This window comes from Protopterus annectens, chromosome 8.part0 (genome assembly GCF_019279795.1).
Source record: "Protopterus annectens isolate FY-2018-M chromosome 8.part0, PAN1.0, whole genome shotgun sequence".
Classification (NCBI taxonomy): Eukaryota; Metazoa; Chordata; order Ceratodontiformes; family Protopteridae; genus Protopterus; species Protopterus annectens.
In genome coordinates, this window is record NC_056741.1 from 1027133726 (window position 1) to 1027158637 (window position 24912).

The 24912-nt window shown below is 43.5% G+C and overlaps 1 protein-coding gene across 1 annotated transcript in view; it reads left to right on the plus strand.

The window, feature by feature from the left end:
• Positions 1-24912, plus strand: part of GRAMD1A (GRAM domain containing 1A) — a 1293980-nt gene that overhangs the window by 873914 nt on the left and 395154 nt on the right. The window contains exon 6 of the mRNA XM_044079359.1: positions 22285-22380. Coding sequence (XP_043935294.1) covers positions 22285-22380 — 96 coding nt within the window. The remainder of the gene's footprint in view (positions 1-22284; positions 22381-24912) is intronic.

A 24912-nucleotide genomic window follows, 5' to 3' on the forward strand; every position in this document is an offset into this window, starting at 1 on the left:
GAGGACCTGGAAATGATTATTCATGTCATTCTTTGTATCAAGACAGAGTTCCTTTGGTGGGCAGAGGCCTGCTACCACAAAAAGAGACTTTCATTCACTCTACCCCCTGCCACCCAAACCCTCACAACAGACGCATCAGACTATGCATGGGGGCTCCCATGGCAGGGCAGTGCATTCAGGGCAAATTAAACCCAAGACAGATGCATCTGCATATCAATCAGAAATGTTAGCTGTACAGAATGCTCTGATAGCCTTCAAAGACCGTATTCTTCCAGGACAACTATTGGTAAAGACAGACAACACCACAGTTATGTGGTACATAAACAAGCAGGGGGGAACCCACTTGTACCCTCTCTGCAGACTAGCCATGCTTCTGTGGAACACAACCTTGAGCTACCAAGTACACCTGCAAGCTCAGTTCATGCCAGGCATACTAAATTCACTGGCAGATGACTTAAGCAGAAATCTCATGGACCCACACGAATGGAAACTAGATGCCAAAATATTCAACCTCTTGAGGAACAAATGAGGGACTCCAGAGATAGACCTGTTTGCCTCCCCTCAGAACTACAAATTGAACCAATTCTGCACAAGAACTCCCCACAGCCAAGCTTGAAAAGTGGATGCCCTGTCCTGTGCCTGGGAAAGCCTCTCAGTGTATGCCTTCCCTCTACCTCTCCTCTCGAAGGTTCTACTAAAGGTCAAACAGGACAAGCCAAGGACAATACTGATTGCATCAGACTGGCCATGCCAGCACTGTTACCCCCTCTTGCGCAGTATGGCACTGCTACAACCATGTCACCTGCCTCAGACGCCTTCCCTGCTATCCCAGCAGGCGGGCCAGATTCTGCACCCTCAGCTTCAAACCCTGAACCTTGCAGCCTCCTTGAGCCCTCCCTTAGCATCCCTCAGTAAGCAGGTACTGGATGTCATTCTGGAGGCAAGGAGGCCTAGTACTAGAAAATCTTATGCTGAAAAGTGGAAAAGATAATGTTCCTGGAGCCTGACTCAGGGGAGGGGCACAACGGTGCCCAGCTTACCTCAAATTCTACAGTACTTAACAGAAATGCTCCACAGAGGCCTATCCTTCTCATCAATTAAAATTCATGCTTCTGCCATTTCAGCACATTATAATACAGAGCCACCCCTTTTCTCTCACCCCTTGCCAAAGCAATTCCTTAGAGGGCTCAAAAATTTAAGACCCCTCCCCAGGAGAGCTCCCACTCCAGCCTGGGACCTTAACTTTGTATTGAAAAAGCTCACTGCCCCCCCCCCCTCTTTTGTACCAGCAGCTACAGCCGAGTTGAAATTCCTTTCTTGGAAAACCACCTTCTTCTAGTCATCACTTCAGCAAGAGTTTGAATTACAGGCCCTCATGGCAGAGGAACCCTTCATTATCTTCCATGTGGACTTGGTTTCCCTCAGGACTAACCCTTCCTGTATGCCCAAGGTGGTGTCTTCTGTGGCCCTAAAACAGTCCAGTCATTTGCGTACTTTTTTCCCTAATCCACAAAACAAAGGGGAACGAATACTGCACTATCTGGATGTGCACAGACAACTTAGATTCTATTTGGACAGGACTAAGCCTACCAGAAAATCTGAGCAGCTGCTAGTTAGCTTTGCTGCAGGGGCAGAGGGGAAGGCCATTTCAAAATAAACCATTTCCAAATGGATAGCCCATTGCATTCATTTCTGCTACAAGCACCATGGAAACCTACCCCACAGGGGATAAGATCAAATTCAACCGGGGCTACATCTACTTCTTCTGCATTTCTCAGAGAGGTCCCTACCAGGGACATCCTAGAAGCTGCTACCTGGAGCTCTGTACATACCTTCACCAAGCATTGCCACTTGCCTGTCTTTTTTAAATCCAGAGCTGGATTTGCCACTGCAGTCTTGCAGGGATTAATAGCTGGCCCTAATGGTCTTTGACTTCCTCCTCCCTTCCTTAGCTTTGGGAATCAACCCAAATGTGATGACTCCCAACAGTGAACCACGAAGAACATAGTACAATTGTGTACACTTACCATAAATATAGATGTTCGAGTGTATTTACTGTTGCAGTCCTGATTACCCTCCCTCCAGCCCCCTGACTTCTCTTTACTTTACCTCTCCTTATGGTTGGTATGTCTATTTTTTCTTGTGTATTTGCTTTTTGATGGGGGTTTTACCATACCATTTAATTGCTTCCTATTATGGAGGCACCTGACATCTGGGCAAGAAAAACTGATGTAATGGCGTCAGCTGCATGTTTTATACCCCTGACGACCTGACGTCAAGGAAGAAGCGACAGCATCCGATGCAGAAATCCGAAGACTCTGGTATTCAGTTCGGCTGAGTGCTACCTGCAGGCAGATAACCCAAATGTGATGACTGCAACAGTGAATACACTCGAACATCTACATTTTTGGTAAGTGTACACAACTGTACTTTCTGTACTTAGAAGGCATGCTTGGCTTAAGGAACAACCCTTGCCAGACCGTGTCAAATCCAAATTATTGGAGGCACCCTCTCACAAAGACAATTATTTGGCACCAAGGCAGAAGAGGTCTTAAAAAAGATGGAAGAAAAAGCTAAATCTATGCAGACAGTTAAAGACTTCTTACCGGTCCAGCCACCAAGGTTCAGTAAGCATTGTCCCTCCAACGACTGGTCCTTTCCTGCCTCCCCAGGTCAGCTCAGCCCAGACCTAGGGCAAGCAGGCCCCCCCCAGACAACAAACCCAGGGAATGGAGAGATCTAAGCAATGGAGTTCTTCTTTTTCAAAACCAGGAAGTGCAAAGCCACCCACTTATGGTAAGAGCTCACAATGACTTTACACTTCCACCCCCTCCCTCTGCCCACCTGCACTTGCCCCTAGGAGGAAAACTCTCCTTCCACGCACGCAACTGGGCCACCATCACCAACTACCGCTGGGTCCTCAACATAGTGTCCCAGGGATACAAATTTTATTTCCACACTCTGCCAATCCCAAAAGGGTTCCCAGATCTTCTCCCAAACCAGTGGGCAGAGGCCAAAAAGCAAGTCCTTTCCCTCCTCTCTATGAGGGCAATAGAGCATGTTCCTGCAGAACAGATAGGCCAAGGTATCTACTCCAGACTCTTCCTGGTACCCAGGAAAGAGGGCACATGGTGCCCCATCCTCGATCTATCCATTCCAAATACCTTTCTGGTGATACCAAAATTCAAAATGCTCACCCTCCAGCAGCTTCTTCCTATACTTTCCAAGGATGCTTGGTTAGCCACCCTAGACTTAAAAGAAGCCTACCTACACATCTCAATCAGGGAATCATGCAGGAAATACCTACGTTTCAGAGCAGGATCACAGCACTTTCAGATATTCTTCGTGTTTCACTGTTACAGTCATCACATTTCGGTTATCTGCTTGCAGTAGCCCTCAGTTGGCCTGATTATCAAAGTCTTGGGTCCTGCGTCGGTTGCCGTCTCATCTTCCATGACGTCAGGTCTTCAGGCGTATAAAGCATGCAGCCAATGCCATTACATCAGTCTTTCTTGCCGTGCGGTGCCTGAAGCAGAAGCAGTTCGCAAGTGCCAGTCGGCCGACTCCTGAAATTTTCGTTTTCGAGTTTCAGAACCGAAGTCTTCAACTAAAGCTAAGTACCCCATTGGGGAAAATTTTTCTTGCTCTAAATTGATGTTAGTAAAAGTCAGTAATTGTATTTCTTGTGGAAAGCAAGTACCTCATAAAGATTTTAATTCGTACTGTATTCCTTGCCTAGGCCCTGACCACGACGTTCCTCGCTGTTGGTTTTGTGCCTTATTTAAACAATAAACTATTCGTCGTTGGTATATTTTCACTTCTAAATATTTTGCTACTCGATTCAATTACCCAGATATGGCTTCAGTAAGCCACCCGACTACTGGCATTCCAAGCAAATGCAAAGATAAAGACAGAGACAGGCCGCCTAGGTCCAAAGCTGCCGACGACGCTTCTCCTAAGCTAGTCGCCAGTTCGCCGGTACTCAGTGAGGAGCTTTCGCAGCCCCTGATACCCGCTACTTTAGATTCACAGGCCTCTACTGAGACCCATTCGGAGTCCGGTATGCATCGAGATGCTTCAACTGTGGAATCTGCGGATGTCTCTACCTTGCATGGGTCCGGAGCCGCTGTGCAGGCACTGGCTTCTGAGGGTGTATTCTGGCCTACTGACTTGCATATTAAACCAACGCCATCTTTTTCTTCAAGGCTTAAAACTCGATCCATGCCTAGAAAACCGATGCTCAACAGCATGGTCAGGCCTCTATGCCTAAAAAACAAATGATAAGAATGGCTGAAGACCTTATTACTTTAATCAGGGGAAGCCAACCTTCCCCCTCTAAGAGACCTAGAACTGAATTTGCTTATGATTCTTCTGATCAGGGTTCTGAAATTTCTGATGTCCTTCATGTTTCACTGTTGCAGTCATTACATTTGGGTAATCTGCTGGCAGGTTGCCCTCAGTCGGCCTGAATTCCAAAGTCTTGGGTCCTGCGTCGGTTGCTGTCTCTTCTTCCATGACGTCAGGGGTATAAAACATGCAGCCGATGCCATTTTCTTTAGTCTTTCTTGCCGCGCGGTGCCTGAAGCAGAAGCATTTCACAAGTGCCGGTCGGCCGACCACTGAAATATTCGAGTTTGAGTTTCAGAACTGAAGTCTTCACTAAAGCTAAGTACCCCGTTGGGGAAACTTTTTCTTGCTCCATACCGATGTCAGAAAAAGTTAATAATTGTATTACTTGTGGGAAGCAAATACCTTATAAGGATTTCCATTTATACTGTATTCCTTGCCTAGGCCCTGATCACAACGTGCCTGGCTGTTGGTTTTGTGCTAGATTTAACCAACGCACTATTAAGCGTCTTTATATTTTTGCCTCAAAGTATTTTGGAAACATTTAACTACCCAGAAATGTCGTCGGATAGCAATCCGACTACCGGAGTACATAAAAAATGCAAAGAAAAGGACAGGGAAAGGCAGTCGAGATCCAAAACCGACTTCTAAGCTTCTCCTAAGCCAGTCGCCGGTACTCAGTGAGGCGCTTTCGCAGCCCCTGATACCCGCTACCTTCGAGTTGCAGGCCTCTACCGACGCCCATGTGGAGTCAGGCATGCCGCAGGAAACTCAAGATATTGGACCGACAGATGCATCTCCCTCGGATGGGTCTGGAGCAGCTGAGCAGGTACCGGCTTCTGAGGGTGTATTCAGACTTCAACATTTATATATCAACCCGACGACAGCTGCAAAACCAAAGACAAAAGCAACTTCTAAAACTAAAAAAACGATGCATGAGCCACGTGCACAGGCCTCTATGCCTAAAAAACAGATGATCAAAATGGCTGAAGACCTTATTACCTTGATTAGGGGTACCCATCCCCCTCCAGATCAGAGGCCTAGGCAAGACACTGATTATGAATCTTCTGATCAGGTTTCTATTTCTTCTGATTCCTCTTCTGATCAGGAATTATCTATACCTCCACTATGAGGATTCTGATGCAGAGGAGTCTATACCATCTGCTTCTCCTCCTGAGGATTATTCATTTGGGGAAACCATGCATACTTTGAGGGAGCATTTTCACTGGGAGAGTCAAGACTTCTCCGAATCAAAAAAGAGGCTCAGGAATTTCCTTCTTCTCCCTCAGCACAGGCCTTTGTGGATGATGTGTTTTTGGAGTCCAGCTTGACCGCTGACTCCTTACCTCCGGCTCCCAGTAAACCTGACAGATATTACAGGGTCCCTGACTCTCACATAAATTTTTATTTAGAAACTCTGCTGCTGATCCTGAAACCATTTCACAGGGTCCAAAGGGAGTTAAGGCCTCAACAGCTCCTACCCCCTCTGACAGAGATTCAAGGGCACTGGACAGATTGGGAAAAAAGGTTTATACATCTGCAGCCTTGGCAATTAGAGCCTTAAACTGTCAATTTCATATGCTTAAGTATCAACAACATGTTATGGGATTGCTGAAACAGAAAATAATGTTGATTTCTGAATGTGCAGAAAATAAAGAATTGCAGGAATTATTGCATGCAGCTGAACAGGTTGGAAAGCATACTTTGCAATGTGGTTTTGACCCCTTAGAGGCCTCCTGCAGGGCCGCAGTTACTGGATCTGTGATTAGGAGGCATGCCTGGCTAAAGGAACAGAATTTGCCTGGTCATGTTAAAGCTAAATTGCTAGATGCACCTTTAGAGCATGATACTCTGTTTGGTATTAAGGCAGAAGAGGTTTTAAAGAAAATGGAAGGCAAAGCTAAGTCTATGCAAACTGTTAAAAACTTCTTACAAGTGCAGCCACCAAGATTCAGTAGACACTGGCCTACAAAGAATTGGTCCTCTCCTATGTCAGACAGAGCTCAAAGGGGCAAATCCAGACACCCTAAGGGTTCCAGATACCAGGCGCAAGCTTCATACAGGTCAAAGCAATGGGGCGCTTCTACCTCCAAATCTGGGGGAGGTAAAGCGCAAACCTACAGAAAACAGTCCCAATGACTTCCCTCTGCCTACACCAAGCACTTATCTTTTGGCAGCGCCCTTAGGGCGGAAATTAGCACTTTTTGCTCAAAATTGGCAGTTAATAACCCAGGACAAGTGGGTACTAAACATAGTATCACAGGGATACATATTCCATTTCCACACTCTGCCAATGGCAAATGGTTGGCCAGACCTGCCCAAAAATCAATGGGCAGAGGCACATGTCCCTCATGGATATGGGGGCCATTCAACCAGTACCAGAACAGGAAAAAAGGACAACGTTTTTACTCGACTGTTTTTGGTACCAAGAAAGGACAAGGCCTGGCGGCCAATACTGGATTTATCAGTTTTGAAGACATACCTGGACATTCCAAAATTCAAAATGCTGACTTTGCAGCAGCTTCTGCCCATGCTGGGCAAAAATGCTTGGCTGGTGACATTAGACCTAAAAGAGGCATGCCTGCATGTCCCAGTAAGACAATCGTGCAGAAGATACCTCAGATTCAAGGCTGGCTTAATGCATTAACAATTCTCTGCACTGCCCTTCGGCTTATCTACTGCACCCATGGTCTTCACAAAGTGCCTGGCACCAGTAATTACATTTTGCAGACAAAAAAGTATACAAATATACCCTTACTTGGACGACTGTCTCATTCAAGCAGAGAACAAAGACATTCTTCTTCAATACCTGGCGTTTGTGAAAAGGCTTCTAACTTGCCTAGGGTACACAGTAAACGAAAAGAAATCACAACTGGTACCCTCTTAAAAGATAACATTCCTGGGTGCAAGCTTGAATACAACTGCCCAGATGGCTTACCTCATGCCAGACAAGCAAAGGCAACTGACTACTTACTTCAAACTGATGACAACAAAAACCCAGTTAATCTGCAAGACAAATTCTGCAGGCTTTGCGCTTCATGGCATCCTGCATCTTACTAATTCCATATGCAAGACTGCATATGAGGAAACTTCAATGGTACCTAAAAAGTTTATGGAGTCAACATTCTCACAGTCTGGAAACAATGATTCTTCTCATACCCTGCCTACAACAGGAGTTTCTATGGTGGGCAAAGGCATGTCACCAAAACATGGGACAGGCCTTCACTCTACCCCCTGCCAACCAAACCTTGATAACAGATGCATCAGATTATGCCTGGGGGCCCACATGGCAGGAAGATGCATTCAGGGCATATGGACCCCAAAACAAATGCATCTACATATCAACCAGAAAGAGATGCTAGCTGTTCAAAATTCCCTAACAGCCTTCAAGGACTTACTTCATCCAGGACAACTACTGATAAAGACGGACAACACCACGGTCATGTGGTACATAAACAAGCAAGGGGGAACGCACTCATACCCCCTTTGCAGATTAGCCATGGCACTGTGGGACACAGCTTTGACCTACCAAATACATATTCAAGCTCAATTCCTGCCAGGAAAGCAAAATACTCTGGCAGACGATTTAAGCAGAAACCTTATGGACCCTCACGAGTGGAAACTAAAACCACAAGTCTTCAGCATGATAACATAGAAATGGGGGGAGCCCAGGCATAGATCTATTTGCCTCTCCTCAAAATGATCAATTGAAGAGATTCTGCACAAGCACTTATCACAAACAAGCATGGAAAGTGGACGCCCTATCCTTCAGTTGGAAAAACCTATTGGTTTACGCCTTTCCTCCTCTGCCTCTTCGTCACAAGGTCCTCCTAAATGTCAGATAAGAGAAACCAAAGATGATACTAATTCCCCTGGACTGGCCCTGCCAATACTGGTACCCAGTCCTAAGGAACTTGTCTCAATACCCAGCATGGACCTTACCTCAAAGACCTCAACTACTGTCCCAGCAAAACAATCAGATCCTGCACAATCAACTCCAGACACTGAACCTGGCGGCATGGCTGATCATGTAGTTATACAAACAACCCCTCTCAGTAAAGCTGTGATGGATGTCATTTTGGAAGCCAGAAGGCCTAGTAGTATAAAATCTTATGCTGATAAATGGAAGAGAGTCTGTGCTTGGAATCAAGCACACGGAACTGATACAGCAGAAACAAATATTCCTCAGATATTACAATACTTAACTGAGATGCTTGACAAAGGCCTATCTTTCTCATCAATTAAAATCCATGCCTCTGCCATTTCGGCTCATTACAATACAGAGCCACCAATCTTGTCTCATCCTTTACTAAAGCAATATCTTAGAGGAGCCAAAAATTTAAGGCCTCCTAGAAGATCACCATTACCTGCATGGGACCTCAATTATGTATTGGAAAAGCTCACCCTGCCTCCATTTGAACCAGCTGCTACCACTGATATAAAGTTCTTATCATGGAAAACAGCTCTGCTACTAGCAATTATTTCAGCAAGAAGAGTTTCAGAGCTACAGGCCCGCATGGCTGAAGAGCCTTTTATCATATTTTACCCAGACAGGGTGTCTCTGAGGACAAATCCTACATTTATGCCTAAGGTGGTTTCCAGTGTGGCTCTTAACCAAACAATTTATTTGCCAACCTTTTATCCAAATCTGCAGAACAAGGGGGAAAGAATTCTGCATTCCTTGGACGTAGACAGATAGCTAAGATTCTACTTGAGCAGGACTAAAGCTCTAAGAAAAACTGAGCAATTACTAGTGACATATGCGGCAGGATCAGAAGGAAAGGCTATTTCAAAGCAGACAGTTTCAAAGTGGATAAGCTACTGCATTTGTTTCGGCTACCTACACCATGCCCAATGGCATTAGGTCTCATTCCACCAGAGCTACTTCAGCAGCCTTTCTCAGAGGAGTACCAACCAAAGACATTCTAGAAGCTGCCACTTGGAGTTCTGTTCACACCTTTACAAAGCATTATCATTTGCCTCTCTACTCTAAGTCCAGGGCAAGCTTTGCCACTGCAGTTCTGCAGGGCCTTTTAGCCGCACCTAATGCTGTTTATCTCCAGCCTCCCTACCATATCTTTGGGATTCTACCCAAATGTAATGACTGCAACAGTGAAACATGAAGAACATAGTACATTTGTGTACACTTACCATAAATGTAGATGCTTGAGTGTATTCACTGTTGCAGTCCAGGTTACCCTCCCACTATCCCCCTTTCATTCTAGAGTTTATCTTTCCTTCTCTATCTGCTACAACCCATGTGGTGTATTTGCTTGTAGATGAAGGTAAAGTTTATATTGATGCATGTATATATACATATATATATATATATATATATATATTTTTTTTTTTTTTTTTTTTTCCTTTTTTGGAGGCACCTGACATCTGGGGCAAGAAAAACTAAAGAAAATGGCGTCAGCTGCATGTTTTATACCCCTGACGACCTGACGTCATGGAAGAGGAGACAGCAACCGATGCAGGACCCAAGAGTTTGGAATTCAGGCCGACTGAGGACAACCTGCCAGTGAGTGTACACAACTGTACTTTTCCTCTGATGACCAGGATTTACCCTTATCTACCTATGAGTAATCTGATGCAGAGGACTCCATTCTCTCTGCTTCCCCTCCAGAGGATCTCTCTTTTGGTGAAACCTTGCATACTCTTAGGGAGCATTTTCACTGGGAAAGCCAGGATTACTCTGATTCTAAAAAGAGGCTTAGGGATTTCTTAGTCCTGCCTCAACACAGGCCTTTAGCTATCCCCCCTGTACTGGACATTGTTGATGATGCCTTTTCGGAATCTAGATTGGCCCCATACTCTCTACCTCCTGCTCCCAGAAAACCAGATAGATATTACAGGGTTCCTGACTCTCACAAGTTCCTCTTTAAAAATCCTACTGCAGATCTTGAGACCATTTCACACAGACCCAAGGGCATCAAGGCTACTACTGCCAAAAATCCTACCCCCTCTGATAGAGATTCCAGGGCTCTGGATAGATGGGGTAAGAAGGTATACACTTCTGCAACCTTGGCCATTAGGGCCTTAAACTGTCAGTTTCATATGTTAAAGTATCAACAGCCTATTATTGGATTGCTTAAATAGAAAATTATGTTGGTGCCTGACTGTGCTGAAAATAAGGATTTACGGGATTTAATGCATTCTGCTGAACAAGCTGGAAAGCATACTTTGCAATGTGGTTTTGATTCACTAGAAGCATCTTGCAGGGCTGCTGTCACTGGGTCTGTACTTAGAAGACATGCTTGGCTTAAGGAGCAATCTTTGCCAGATCATGTTAAAGCTAAATTGCTGAATGCTCCCTTAAACTAGGACTGCCTGTTTGGCAACAAAGCAGAAGAAGTACTCAAAAATATGGAGGAAAAAGCTAAATCTGTGCAAACTGTTAAAGATTTCCTGCAAGTACAGCCTCCAGGATTTAGTAGGCATTGGCCCTCTAAGAATTGGTCCTTGCCTGCCTCTTCCAGGCCTTCTCAGTCCAAACCCAGGAACCAGCAGAACTCCCAGGCTTCAATCCCAAGGTACACACAGGACCAAGCAGTGGGGGGCTCCCACTTCCAAAGCAGGGAGTAATAAGGCTCCCCCTTATGGTAAACTATCTCAATGACTTAATTTTAAAACTTCCAAGCCCTTCTCAACTGACTGCTCCCTTAGGGGGTAAGATTGCTCTGCAGGCAAAAAAATGGGAGCTCATTACCCAGGACAAATGGGTGTTAAATGTAGTTTCCCAAGGATACGGATTCCACTTCCACACTTTACCAACCCGAAACTGTTGGCCAAATCTACCCCCGAATCATTGGGCAGAGTCTCAAAAACAAGTTCTCTCTCTCTTACGTATAAGGCCTATTCAAACTGTCCCAGAAGAGGAAAGGGGACATGGTTTCTACTCAAGACTTTTCCTGGTGCCCAGAAAAGACAACTCATGACGTCCTATCCTGTCCTGGATCTCTCTATCCTAAACACTTTTTTGGTGATCCCAAAATTCAAGATGCTAACTCTTCACCAGCTGCTTTCTATGCTAGGCAAGGATGCCTGGTTGGCAACACTGGATTTAAAGGAAGCCTACCTGCACATCCCAATCAGGGAATCTTACAGAAGTTCTCTGCACTGCCCTTTGGCTTATATCCTGCGCCCAGGGTATTCACAAAGTGCCTTGCTCCAGTCATTGCATTTTGCAGGCAAAGAAATATTCAAATATACCCTTACCTGGACGTTCGTCTAATTCAGGTAGAAAGCCAGGACATACTTTTGAATCATCTGGTGTTTTTACAAAAGGTGCTAATTTCTCTGGGGTACACCATAAACGAAAAGAAATCACATCCTGTACCCTGCCAACAAATTGTATTCCTGGGAGCAAGCTTGAACACAGCTTCCCAGATGGCTTTCCTCACGCCAGAGAAACAAGTTCATTTGACAGCTTACTTCGAACTAATGGCCACAAAGACCCTGCTATCTGCAAGACAAATACTGAAAGCCTTGGGGTTCATGGCCTCCTGCATTCTCCTAATTCCATATGCAAGACTGCATATGAGGAAACTACAATGGTATCTAAAAAGCCTATGTTGTCAACATTCTCAGGACCTAGAAGCAATGATTCCTATCATACCTTGCCCACCGTTAGAGTTCCTTTGGTGGGCAGAGGTCTGCCACCAAAACAAGGGACTGCCATTCACTCTACCCCCTGCCGCCCAAACCCTAACAGACGCATCAGACTATGCATGGGGGGGCTCACTTGGCAGGGAAGTGCATTCAGGGCAAATGGAACCCAAGTCAAATGCACCTGCATATTAATCAAAAAGAAATGTTAGCTGTACAGAATGCTCTGAGAGCCTTCAAGGACCACATTCTTCCAGGACAATTAATGGTAAAGACGGACAATACCACTGTTATGTGGTACATAAACAAGCAGGGGGGAACCCACTCATACCCTTTCTGCAGACTAGCCACGGCTCTGTGGAACACAGCCTTGAGCTGTCAAGTACACCTACAGGCTCAATTCTTGCCCGGAAAGCTAAATACACTGGCAATCGAACTAAGCAGAAATCTCATAGACCCACACGAGTGGAAACTGGAACCAAAGACATTAAACATGTTGATAAACAAATGGGGGAGCCCAGATATAGACCTGTTTGCCTCCCCCTAGAACTACCAATTGGACAAATTCTGCACAAGGACTCCCCACGAACAAGCTTGGAAAGTGGGATGCCCTGTCCTTCACCTGGAAAAATGTATCAATTTATGCCTTTCCTCCTGTGCCTCTCCTCTCCAAGATACTACTAAAGATCAAACAGGACAAACCAAGGACAATACTGATTACACCAGACTGGCCACGCCAACACGGGTACCCCCTCTTGTGCAGTGTCTCTCTGCTGGCTCCATGGCACCTGCCCCAGACCCCTACCCTGCTGTCCCAGCAGGAGGGCCAGTTTCTGCACCCTCATCTTCAAACCCTGAACCTGGCAGCCTGGCTAATTACCTGAGTTCTCCGTTACCATCCCTCAGTAAACAAGTATTGGATGTCATTCTGGAGGCAAGGAGGCTTAGTACTAGAAAGTCTTATGCTGAAAAAAGGAAAAGATTCTGTTCCTGGAACCAAGCTCAAGGGATGGGCACCGCAGCGCCCAATTTACCTCAGATTCTTCAATACTTAACTGAGATGCTTCACAAGGGTTTTTCTTTTTCTTCCATCAAAATGCATGCCTCAGCCATTTCAGCTAATTACAACACAGACCCACCCCTCTTCTCTCATCCACTGCTCAAGCAGTTCCTCAGAGGGGCCAAAAATTTGAGACCACCCAGGAGAGCTCCAACCCTAGCCTGGGACCTTAACTTTGTCTTGGAGAAACTCACTCTACTTCCTTTCGAGCCAGCTGCTACTACAGACTTAAACATTTCTTTCTTGGAAAACAACTTTCCTTTTAGCAATCACTTCAGCTAGAAGGGTATCTGAATTACAGGCCCTTATGGCAATGGAGCCTTTCATCATCTTTCATGCGGGCAGGGTGTCCCTCAGAACCAGTCCATCCTTCATGCCCAAGGTGGTATCCAGTGTGGCTCTTAATCAGTCCATTCATTTGCTAATCTTCTTTCCCAAGCCACAGAATATAGGGGAACGGATTCTGCATTCCGAGATGTGCACAGACAACTTAGATTCTCCTTGGACAGGACTAAACCTCAAAGGAAATCTGAACAACTACTGGTGGCATTTGCTGCAGGGGCAGAGGGGAAGGCTATTTCAAAGCAAACCATTTCTAAATGGATAAGCCATTGCATTCATTTCTGCTATAAGCACAATGGAAAACCTATCCCCCAGGGGATCGGACCTCACTGCACCAGGGCTGCATCTACCTCTACAGTCTTTCTCAGAGGCGTCCCTACCAGGGGCATCCTAGAAGCTGCTGCTTGGAGTTCTGTACATACTTTCACCAAGCATTATCATTTGCCAATTTTCTCTAAATCCAGAACTGGCTTTGCCACTGCAGTCTTGCAGGGCCTTATAACTGGCCCTAATGCTATCTAAATTTCTCCTCCCAACCATAGCTTTGGGAATCTACCCAAATGTAATGACTGCAACAGTGATACATGAAGAACATAGTACAGTTGTGTACACTTACCATAAATGTAGATGTTCAAGTGTATTCACTGTTGCAGTCCTGGTTACCCTCCCTCCAGCCCCCTAACTTCTTTTGGATATACCTCTACTTTCCTTTACTATACTTAAAAGCCTTTTTGGTGTATTTGCTTTTTTGTTGGAGGTATATCTTTGTGCTTTTATATTTAATTGCTTCCCATTAGGGGGGCACCTGACATCTGGGGCAAGAAAAACTGATGTAATGGCATCGGCTGCATGTTTTATACCCCTGACGACCTGACATCATGGAAGAAGGAACAGCAACCAACGCAGGACCCAAGATGTTGTTAATCAGGCCGACTGAGGGCTACCTGCAAGCAGATAACCCAAATGTAATGACTGCAACAGTTAATACACTCGAACATCTACATTTATGGTAAGTGTGCACAACTGTACTTGTTGAATAGTAATGTATTTTTATTTAGTAATGAATTTTTCAACAAAAAATAGGAGGGGCAATTGGTACTCCCGTTGTAAGTACTTATGCAAATGTAGCACTTTCAGGTTGGGAAGATTTGCCTTTATATCAGCTGTTATAGATGTTTTGTTGATATTTTTTTATATTGCTTGGGTACGAAAGAAACATTATTTGATTCTGTTGCTTATTTACAAAAGACTACAGATTATTTAACATTTAATCTTAATTATTCTGCCACTTCTGTTGCCTTTCCAGATGTAAAAATTAGTATATCTGATAATAAAGTTAATATGGCTAGTCATCATGAAGATGTATAAGGTAATAAGTATCTTCAAGCTCATAGTATGCATCCATATGATGCTTACAGTTACTGTGCGCATGTAGACTACATACAGATGATCATGAGTTTATGAAGGCCATTGATTTAATGACTGTTCACTTCAGACAGCAAGGATGTAATGTAGAAACATTGCAAAATAATAGAGTGTTATCATAGAGAATAAATATAGTAAAACCATATTTCTCTGAACCAAATATGGAATAATGAGCCAGTTTGATATATCACGAAATAAAATAGATGCACTAAACAAGTGTAGAGTAACAATTGGTCCGTACTTACATCTGTACTATACTAGAGTTTAAAGATTTATTTTGTAATCGTCCATACTTTGTTTATAAAAGGGAAAGGAACTTAAGGCAACATATTTGTTAAAATGATATTTATTCACCTGTCTTTATATCCTTAAATACAAAGGGTACTCTACCCTGTTATAACTAATTTATATGGGGTAGAATGGTAGTTGGAACCAGGAAGCTGTTACGGTTGCTGTCTTCGGATGATGCAGTACTGCTGAAGGGCATCCCGGGGCAGAGCTGTCAGGTATATAAGATGAATGGTTTTAATTAAAGTATTTCTGATGAAGTCTATGGTTTTATGGACAAAAACATGTGGTATCTGCAGCGTTAAATAAAGAGTTTTGTGCACTAACTTTGCTGGGTGCGATATCTGCTTTTTTCGCCTTGATATCTGGTTACTGGTTGCTTTTGGCAGAATTACTCCAGGTTGTTTTATTACTAATTTCTATGGGGGTTATTTGCCAAGACACAGGTTTTGTACATCCAGTCACTAACAGCAAATTCTTTTTTAGTAGTTTTGCAACATGTACAACTGAAAATATTGTTTATCTTGCTACTTGTGTGAAGTGCAAATGTTTCTGCGTTAGAAAAAAAATTAAAAATTAAAAGAAAAAAATATGTGAACACCACTGTGATATCTGAAGAAAAGTAAATACTAATGCATTATTTAAACACATTGATGAAAATGGGTATGATCGTTTAGTTAAAGTTAAGAATATATGAGAAATGGTAACAGTGATTTATTAGTTGCACTTCCTGAATACGGGGGTCTACTTCAGTAGACAGAAATTCCACATTACCGAAACTCACTTTGAGACAAAATCAGTGACACCTGAGTTTACCAAACATTCACATCACCAGAAACTTTAACAGGGTATGGAGGCACTTGGCCAACATGGGGAAATTTGCCCTTTTCCCCACTGTAATGTGGTCTTGGAGTTGGTATATATAGTTGGGAGTGGGGGGTGCAGCCCCTCAACCTCGGTGGGTTTGACACACTGTGTGTGTTTTTAGCTTTATGCTGGCCAAGTGCCTCCATATCCTGTTATAATTTGCAGTGATGTGAATGTTCAGTGAATTCAGGTTTCACTGATTTCATCTTGATAAAGTAAGTTTCGGTAATGTGGAATTTCGGTCTACTGAAGTAATTCAGAATACAGATAGATAAATTATTTGAGATCTGACAGTTTTCCAGGCTTTAATACTGTAGCCAGTTTAAAACATATTCTTAAATTGAAAAACAAAATTTTTATTCATAAACATAATTTATATTAAGGTAGGAACAGAGATATGTACTTCTTTTAAAGTGTTTATGCTTAATTGAAATATTGGATAGTTGGTAACTTCATTGTTTTATTTAAATAGCTGCTGTAGCCAACATTTTTTATTCATTGTGAAAAAGTTTGTCTTGAAAGCTTTGTGTTTTTTTGTTTTATTAAAAACTCAGTGGTTTGGTATATCTGGTTTTGTTTTTCGATCTACACTTCTACGAAGGTCATCCGATGTTCTTCATTCCACATTGCTGCAGTCCTAACTATTGGGTAGTCCGCTGTCCAGTCGGCCCGAATACCAAAGTATATGGCTGACGTCGGTCAGGGCGCATTAGACTGACGTCAGTACGTCAGGGTACTAATGCGCATGACCGACGCCATATCCTCAGTCTTTTTTGCCGCATGGTCCGATGCAGAAGCAATTTTGCGAGTGCAGGTTGGCGTTCTGAAAGTTTCTGAAGCCAGAGTTTCAGACCGAATCAAAGTTGGCTAAGTACCCCGTTGGGGAATATTTTGTTTTTTTCTTGCCTCAGTATTTAACCGGATGTCAGAAAAAGTGAATAACTGTATTTCTTGTGGGAAACAGATACCTCATAGGGATTACCATACTTTGTGTATACCTTGTTTAGGGCCTGAGCACGACGTTGTTGGATGCCGCTCTTGTGCTAGATTTAACAAACACACTATTAAGAGAAGGTTAGACTGTGCCAGGTTAGTGTTTGGGAAGCGTTGTAATTATAAAATGCCGTCGGATGCTCCGACGCCGGCTTCGGCTAAGAAACGCAAGGACAAAACAGCAAAGCCTAGAGTGGAAGAACCGACAGTCCCAGACATCGGTTCTTTAGAGGGCTCAGTGGAGCCGGAGGTTTTGCCAGGTGTTTCTTTGGAGTCTCAGGGAGAGACTTTACTGTTACAGGATGTATCCTCTCAGGAAGTAGGCCAGGCTGAGGGGGCTTCTCAGGTGGCTGTTCTTCCCTCTCTTCCTAAGGTGGTCAGGGCCTCCCCTTCTGTTTCCAAGGCTTCTTTGAGGGGCAGGCCAAGTTTTGCTTCAGTGGGGGTTTCTCCTAGTACTTCAGGGTCTTTGCCTAAGAAACATATGCTTAAAATGGCAGAGGATTTGATTACTATGATAAGGGGTTCTATGCCCCCTCCTGATAAGAGGCCTAGGGTGGAATCTGAGTTTGAGAGTTTTGAGCAATGCTCGGAGGCTTCTGAGTCTTCGACTGAAGACTTGCAGGAATACCCTCCTTATTCTGATTCTGATGTGGATGATTCTACTCCTTCAGCTTCCCCTCCTGAGGATTTTTCATTTTCAGAGACTCTGCATTCCATGAGGGAGCATTTTAAATGGGAAGGTCAGGATTTCTCTGATTCCAGGAAAAGGCTTAGGGAATTCTTGTTTTTACCCCAGCACAGGCCTTTAGCTATACCTCCTGTTTTGAATGTGGTGGAAGATGTTTTTGCAGAGGCTTCCCTGAATCCGGATTCTTTGCCTCCTGCCCCAGTTAAACCGGATAGGTACTATAGGGTGCCTGAAGCTCATAAGTATCTTTTTAAGAGTCCTAGGGCAGACCCGGAAACTGTCTCTCAGGGGCCTAAAGGTGTGAAGGCCTCAGTTGTCAAAAATCCTGTCCCTCCTGATAAAGAGGCAAGGGCTTTGGATAGATGGGGAAAGAAAGTGTATACTTCTTCCACTTTAGCCATGCAGGCGTTGAATTGTCAGTTTCACATGTTAAAATATCAGAATTATCTTCTTTCACAGTTGAAATCTAAGGTGGATGCTCTGGCGGAAGGTATTGAGTGTAAAGAGTTGCAGGATTTAGTTCATGTGTCTGAACAAGTGGGTAAACATTCCTTGCAATGTGGTTTTGATGCTGTGCAGGCCTCCTCCAGGGTGGCTGCCACTGGTTCTGTTCTTCGTAGGCACGCCTGGTTGAGAGATCAGAACTTAGCTGAGCATGTTAAGACAAGGATTTTGGATGCTCCTTTACAGTCTGATGTGTTGTTTGGTTCGCCTGTGGAAGCAGTTTTAAAGAAGATGGAGGACAAGGCTAAGTCTATGCAAACTGTTAAGGATTTTTTGCAGGTGCAGCCTCCGAAGTTTAGTAGAAATTGGCCTGCTAAGGGATGGACTTATCCTGCTTATGATTCCCAGTCTAGGGGTAGGTCTAGACGTGGTAAGGGCAGAGCTCAAGGTGCTTTTAGGCCTAGGACAGGGAGTTCACCTGCTCAGACTTCTGGTGAGGGCAGGGGTCAGTCCTTTCGTAAGCAGACCCAATGACCTGCCTTTTCAGCTGCCAGTGCCTTCTTGCCTGGCGGCACCTCTGGGAGGAAGACTGTCTCTTTTCAAAGAAAATTGGGATTTAATTACCCAAGACAAATGGGTTCTGGATATCATTCACCACGGTTACAGGTTTTATTTCCATACCTTGCCTCCTTTCAAAGGCATGCCAGACATTCCTCCTCCACAAAGACAAGAGGCTCACAAGCAAATTTCTCAGTTACTCCAAATAGGGGCCATTCAGCCGGTTCCTGTGCCAGAAAGGGGCCTAGGACTTTATTCTCGCCTGTTCCTAGTACCGAAGAAGAGGAACACGTGGAGACCAATTTTGGATTTATCTATCCTCAACACTTATCTGGACATTCCCAAGTTCAAAATGTTGACGTTACAACAGCTTTTACCTCTGCTGGGCAAAGATCACTGGATGGTAACTTTAGATCTCAAGGAAGCTTACCTTCATGTGCCTATAAGACTAAGTTGCAGAAAGTATCTGCGTTTTCGAGCTGGAAATTCTCATTATCAGTTCTCTGCATTGCCCTTTGGCTTATCTACTGCGCCCAGAGTATTCACAAAGGTTCTGGCTCCAGTGATAGCTTACTTCAGGCTAAAAGGAATTCAAATCTATCCTTACTTGGACGATTGCCTGATTCTGGCTCAAGAAAAGGAAGACCTTCTACAGCATTTGGAATATGTCATAGCAGTGCTAAGATGCCTAGGGTATTCTGTGAACGAAATAAAGTCCAGTCTAGTACCCTCTCAAGACATGTGCTTTCTGGGTGTGAGACTGAATACAGCAGCCCAGATGGCCTTTTTAACCCCGGACAAACAAAAGAATCTTTCCCTTTACTTCCAACAACTATCTCTTCAGTCCGGGCTGACTGCAAGGACAGTCCTTCAAGCCTTAGGGTTCATGGCATCTTGTATTCTGGTGCTTCCCAATGCCAAACTGCATATGAGGAAGCTGCAATGGTATCTCAAAAATGTATGGACACAGCACTGCCAGGATTTGGACACTGTCATTCAAATAATACCTTGCATTCAAAAGGATTTTTTGTGGTGGGCTCAGGAATGTCACCTAAACAAGGGACTCTCTGTGACCCGGCCAGAGGCGAGTCAGATTCTAACGACAGATGCCTCAGACATAGCTTGGGGAGCTCATCTGAATGGAAAGTGGATACAAGACAAGTGGCCTGCCAGACTACAGCATCTACATATCAACATGAAGGAGATGTTAGCAGTCCAGTTTGCATTAATGGCTTTCAAGGAGTTACTTCTTCCAGGGCAGGTGTTGATTCTAACAGACAACACAACTGTCATGTGGTACATCAACAAACAAGGGGAACACATTCTTACCCATTGTGCAGGCAAGCAATGATTTTATGGGAGACTGCGCTAAGCTTGCAACTAACTCTTCAGGCAAGGTTTCTGCCGAGCACAGGACTCCTTAGCAGATGTGTTAAGCAGACAAATCATGGATCCCCACGAGTGGAAACTGGATCTTCATGTATTTCAAAAGTTGACAGTGTCCTGGGGAACTCCAGACATAGATCTGTTCGCTTCTCCACTAAACCACCAGCTGCCAAAGTTTTGCACAAAGAGGTTTCATCACACAGCTTGGAAAGTGGATGCTCTTTCTTTCAGTTGGAAAAATCTTCATGTGTATGCGTTTCCACCTCTGCCTCTTCTTCCAAAGGTGCTTCTAAAGGTCAGACAAGACAAGCCAAGGATGATTTTAATAGCTCCAGATTGGCCTCGGCAGCACTGGTACCCATTACTGAGGAGTCTGGTAAAGAAGCCTCCATGGCCTTTACCCTTGATTCCACATCTGTTGTCTCAGAAGGACGGTCGTCTGCTCAATGTCAAGCTTCACTCTCTTCATCTAACAGCCTGGCATATTCTGTTTTGAAAAACAGCAGGTCTCAACTTCCTCAACAAGTTTTAAATGTGATTATGGAAGCCAGAAGACCTAGTACAAGGAAAGTGTACGCAGAAAAATGGAAGAGATTTTTATTTTGGACTGCAGCGAAGAATTTGGAGATTTCGGAGCCTAATTTGAGTGTGGCTCTTCAATATCTTACTGAGTTATTGGACAAAGGTTTGTCTTTCTCTTCCATTAAGATTCATGCTGCAGCAATTTCAGCTCACTATGATTGTGACCCACCATTGTTTTCACATCCTTTGTTCAAGCAATTTCTTAGAGGGGCAAAGAATATAAGACCCCACGTAGAGCTCCTACTCCTGCTTGGGATCTCAATTTTGTGTTGGAGAAACTTACTCTACAACCTTTTGAGCCTGCAGCTACTGCTGAACTGAAATACTTGTCATGGAAGACTGCTTTTTTGTTGGCCATTACTTCTGCAAGAAGGGTTTCTGAGTTACAGGCCCTTATGGCGGTTGAGCCTTTTTTGATTTTTCATAAGGATAGGGTATCATTACGTACTAATCCTTCCTTTATGCCTAAAGTGGTTTCTAGTGTGGCTTTAAACCATACTATTCATTTGCCTACGTTTTATGCAGATCCCCAAAATAAAGGGGAAAAGATTTTGCACACTTTAGATGTACACAGGCAATTGCGTTAGTTATTATTTGAGCAGGACTAAGGATTTTAGGCAGTCTCAGCAGTTGTTTGTTTCTTTTGCTTTGAGTTCTCAGGGCAAGCCTGTGTCAAAACAAACTATTTCTAGGTGGATTGGGTTTTGCATTGCATTTTGTTATTCCCATCATGGCAAGGAGATTCCAGCTGGCATTAGGCCTCATTCCACTAGGGCTACTGCCACTTCAACAGCTTTTTTAAGGGGGGTGGCAACTAAGGATATTTTGGAGGCAGCTACTTGGAGTTCAGTGCATACTTTCTCTAAGCATTACCACCTTCCTCTCTACTCTAAGTCTAGGGCTGGTTTTGCCACAGCTATTTTGCAAGGCATGTTATCAGCTCCTGCTTCCTTATGATTTGCCAGCCTCCCTTACCTCTGCTTTGGGATTCTACCCAATAGTTAGGACTGCAGCAATGTGGAATGAAGAACATAGTACAGTTTTGTACCTACCATAAATGTAGATGTTCGAGGATCCACATTGCTGCAGTCCAATTACCCTCCCTCCTTCCCCTCTGTGTTTAGGGGTGGTTGTGTAGGTGAGGTTATATTCTGCTAATTTTGTATATTTTGTATATATATATATATATATTTTGGTGCAGATATGTTGGGAGTTTTGGTTTTTGGCCTTATCTTTTCAGGGTCTTCTGACATCTGGGGCAAGAAAAGACTGAGGATATGACGTCGGTCATGCGCATTAGTACCCTGACGTACTGACGTCAGTCTAATGCGCCCTGACCGACGTCAGCCATATACTTTGGTATTCGGGCCGACTGGACAGCGGACTACCCAATAGTTAGGACTGCAGCAATGTGGATCCTCGAACATCTACATTTATGGTAGGTACAAAACTGTACTTTTTGGTTAATGACTAACATTTATTTGCGCAGCCTTTTGATGGACAGCTTTGGGAAGCTTCCATTATTTACATGAAGTGATTTCATTCCCTACAGCTTGATAGTTTTGTAAAACTTAATGTTACAGTATTAATTCTGCAAGTTTATTTTCGGCTGTATACCTTGCTTACGATATATTTAACTGAAAATAGGCATTTTGGATGTGAATAGTAATACAGTTTGATTAATGTTTTGCAGATTAGCATTCAGCTGAAAGACATTACATGTATAACAAAGGAAAAAACAGCAAAGCTAATCCCCAATGCACTCCAGATCTCCACAGAGAATGAAAAGGTATGCAGTTTATGCATGTTAAGTGTTTTGCTATGCTTATACTATGAATTTTACCAACAAAAATTCACAGGTATCCAGAATTTCTTTATGAAGTAACATTTTTTTCCTTTGGAAGCTAAAACATTGTAGTGTGGTTTGAGTACAAGGTGATAGGTTTTGCAGGTCATTCTAGAGTTGTTAAAATATCCAAAATTTGCCACTGCCGTGTAGGTACATATAATGTAGAAATGTCTACTGATGTAACATGGCAACAATTTATTAAGGCCCTGCTGTCCACATTCTTCCTTTTCTAGTATTTCTTATCTTTGCTACGGTCCATTTTTAATCTGTTCCAGCAGTTTTATATGTGTGTTCATTATCAGTGGTTCAGTTACAGTCTAAGTCAGGTGTGCTGTTCATGGTATCATGAGTCAGAGCAGCTGCAGTTTCCCATATGCCAGACTAGCACAATTTGCTCTTAAGTTGTACTCCTGTTTGTATTCCTTATGTGAGAGACCAGGACCTAAATTGTATAGATATGTGAAATGTTGGGACTGAGCCGGACAGTAGGGGATATGTGAGGCTCTGACACCAACTGTAATATGTGCCTCAAGTAAGTAAACGGGGTTATTGGTGTCTACTAATTTTAAATGGCAACATGAACACCAAGTCTGCACCAAAAAGAAGAAATAAAGCAGGAACGTCTTTCTTTTTACGTACAGTAAAATATGAACGAATGGTAGTTAGGGTATTTTTGTCTGTGATGCTCTTCATTCACCATGCATAGTTCAGTGCTCCAAACCCTGTTCCTTTAGACGTAATTTGCCTTCTCTTTTTTTTTTTTTTCAAGGTTCCTTCACATGCAATGGCATATTATTGGTTTCTGACCTGTATGATCTTTTTTTGTCTATAGTGGGAGACTTATCTATGATAATCTCACAAATGAAGAAGTGTTTTAATATGTTTCTGAGAGGTTTTCCTTCGGTATCATATCATGGTGTCTTGCCTATGAATTATATTGTGATCTTTCTTAGTGATGTTTCTGAATGTACTCTTCCTTTTTAGCCCCTTTACTCAGGGTGTACATAAGGAAAAATCAAAGCTGTAGCTGAGTAATCTGGTGTCGGGTGTTTCTCCCTGATTTGTCACCCTATAAGACTAAGTTGAAGGGCATAAACGCACCTAAAGACTAAGTTGTAGGGCATAAAAATATAAGGTCAGTTTTCCGCTCTGGCAGTCCCTCTTCTTTCCCAATGAGGATTGTTTCCCTCTGTATTATGTTCTTATATATCTGTGAGGAGCAAGCAAAAAATAAGTAAATAAGCATCCAGTCTGGTGCTTGTCCTGAGGACAGAAGGGAGGAGTGACAGATGCTGTATACCTCTCTCATGTCTAATTGAGGAGCAAAAATAAAAAAAAAGCACACACAGATATGCTGATCATGTCCCCTAACACCTTGTGCCTGAGGCAGTGGCCTCCTTTGTCCCACCCTTTCTATGCATCACTTAGTTGCCCTCCTTTCAGCTGTCTGTTGCAGTGGTATCCAGGATTGCATCTGATATTTCATGCACTCTTTCATCACTAGTTTGTAAAGCAATATTACTACCCCCTTTCCTTAGTTGCCCTCCTTTCAGCTGTCTGTTGCAGTGGTATCCAGGATTGCATCTGATATTTCATGCACTCTTTCATTACTAGTTTGTAAAGCAATATTACTACCCCCTTTCCTTAGTTGCCCTCCTTTCAGCTGTCTGTTGCAGTGGTATCCAGGATTGCATCTGATATTTCATGCACTCTTTCATCACTAGTTTAAAGCAATATTACTACCCCTTTCCTTCTAGTAATACCCTCCTCTGTTACTCAAGTACCCCACCAGATCTCTGTTTCCTCATTGCTGTGACTGGTTATATCCATAGGTATTATTTTGCATTATTTCACATTCCGTTTTAGGTGTTACCCACTTATACACCTTTACTTGTGCTGTTAATTCATTTCCATCGGAGTCGTCACAACAAAGTTATATCAGATTCCTTAAGTAAATCTGAGCATATCTTGTGCTGTGGCCTTTGCCATTAGGGCTTGATGTTTTTCTTTACTGGGCACATGGAAAACGACACAAGAAGTTGATGAGGAACACTCCAATTCAAAAACAGATCTACCAAATACTCACTAAAAGTCTTTAAGGTTTGTAATTATTTTGCCGTTTGGGGAACAACACCTCTCTCACCCCTCTTGGCAGAAAGCTGTGACTTCCTACAGACCTTTCTTTGACTTTTCAACTCAAGAACAACCCAACTAGGAATTGGAACACTGTGTTCTTTATTTTCTACATATCTCTTTTATGCCCTCCTGTCATTTGCAGTGAACCCAGAGGCTCCCTTCACTCTGGAATAAAATCCCAGTCCAGGTTAGGCAGAGTCCCTCATTGACTCTCTTCAAGAGGAATCTGGATGAGTGGATGCGAGATCGTAGGTTTACCCTGGGTATCACTTCTGTGTCACTGTTAGACAGAGGCACAGTATACTAACCTCGAAAAAGGGCATAGCAAAATTAATT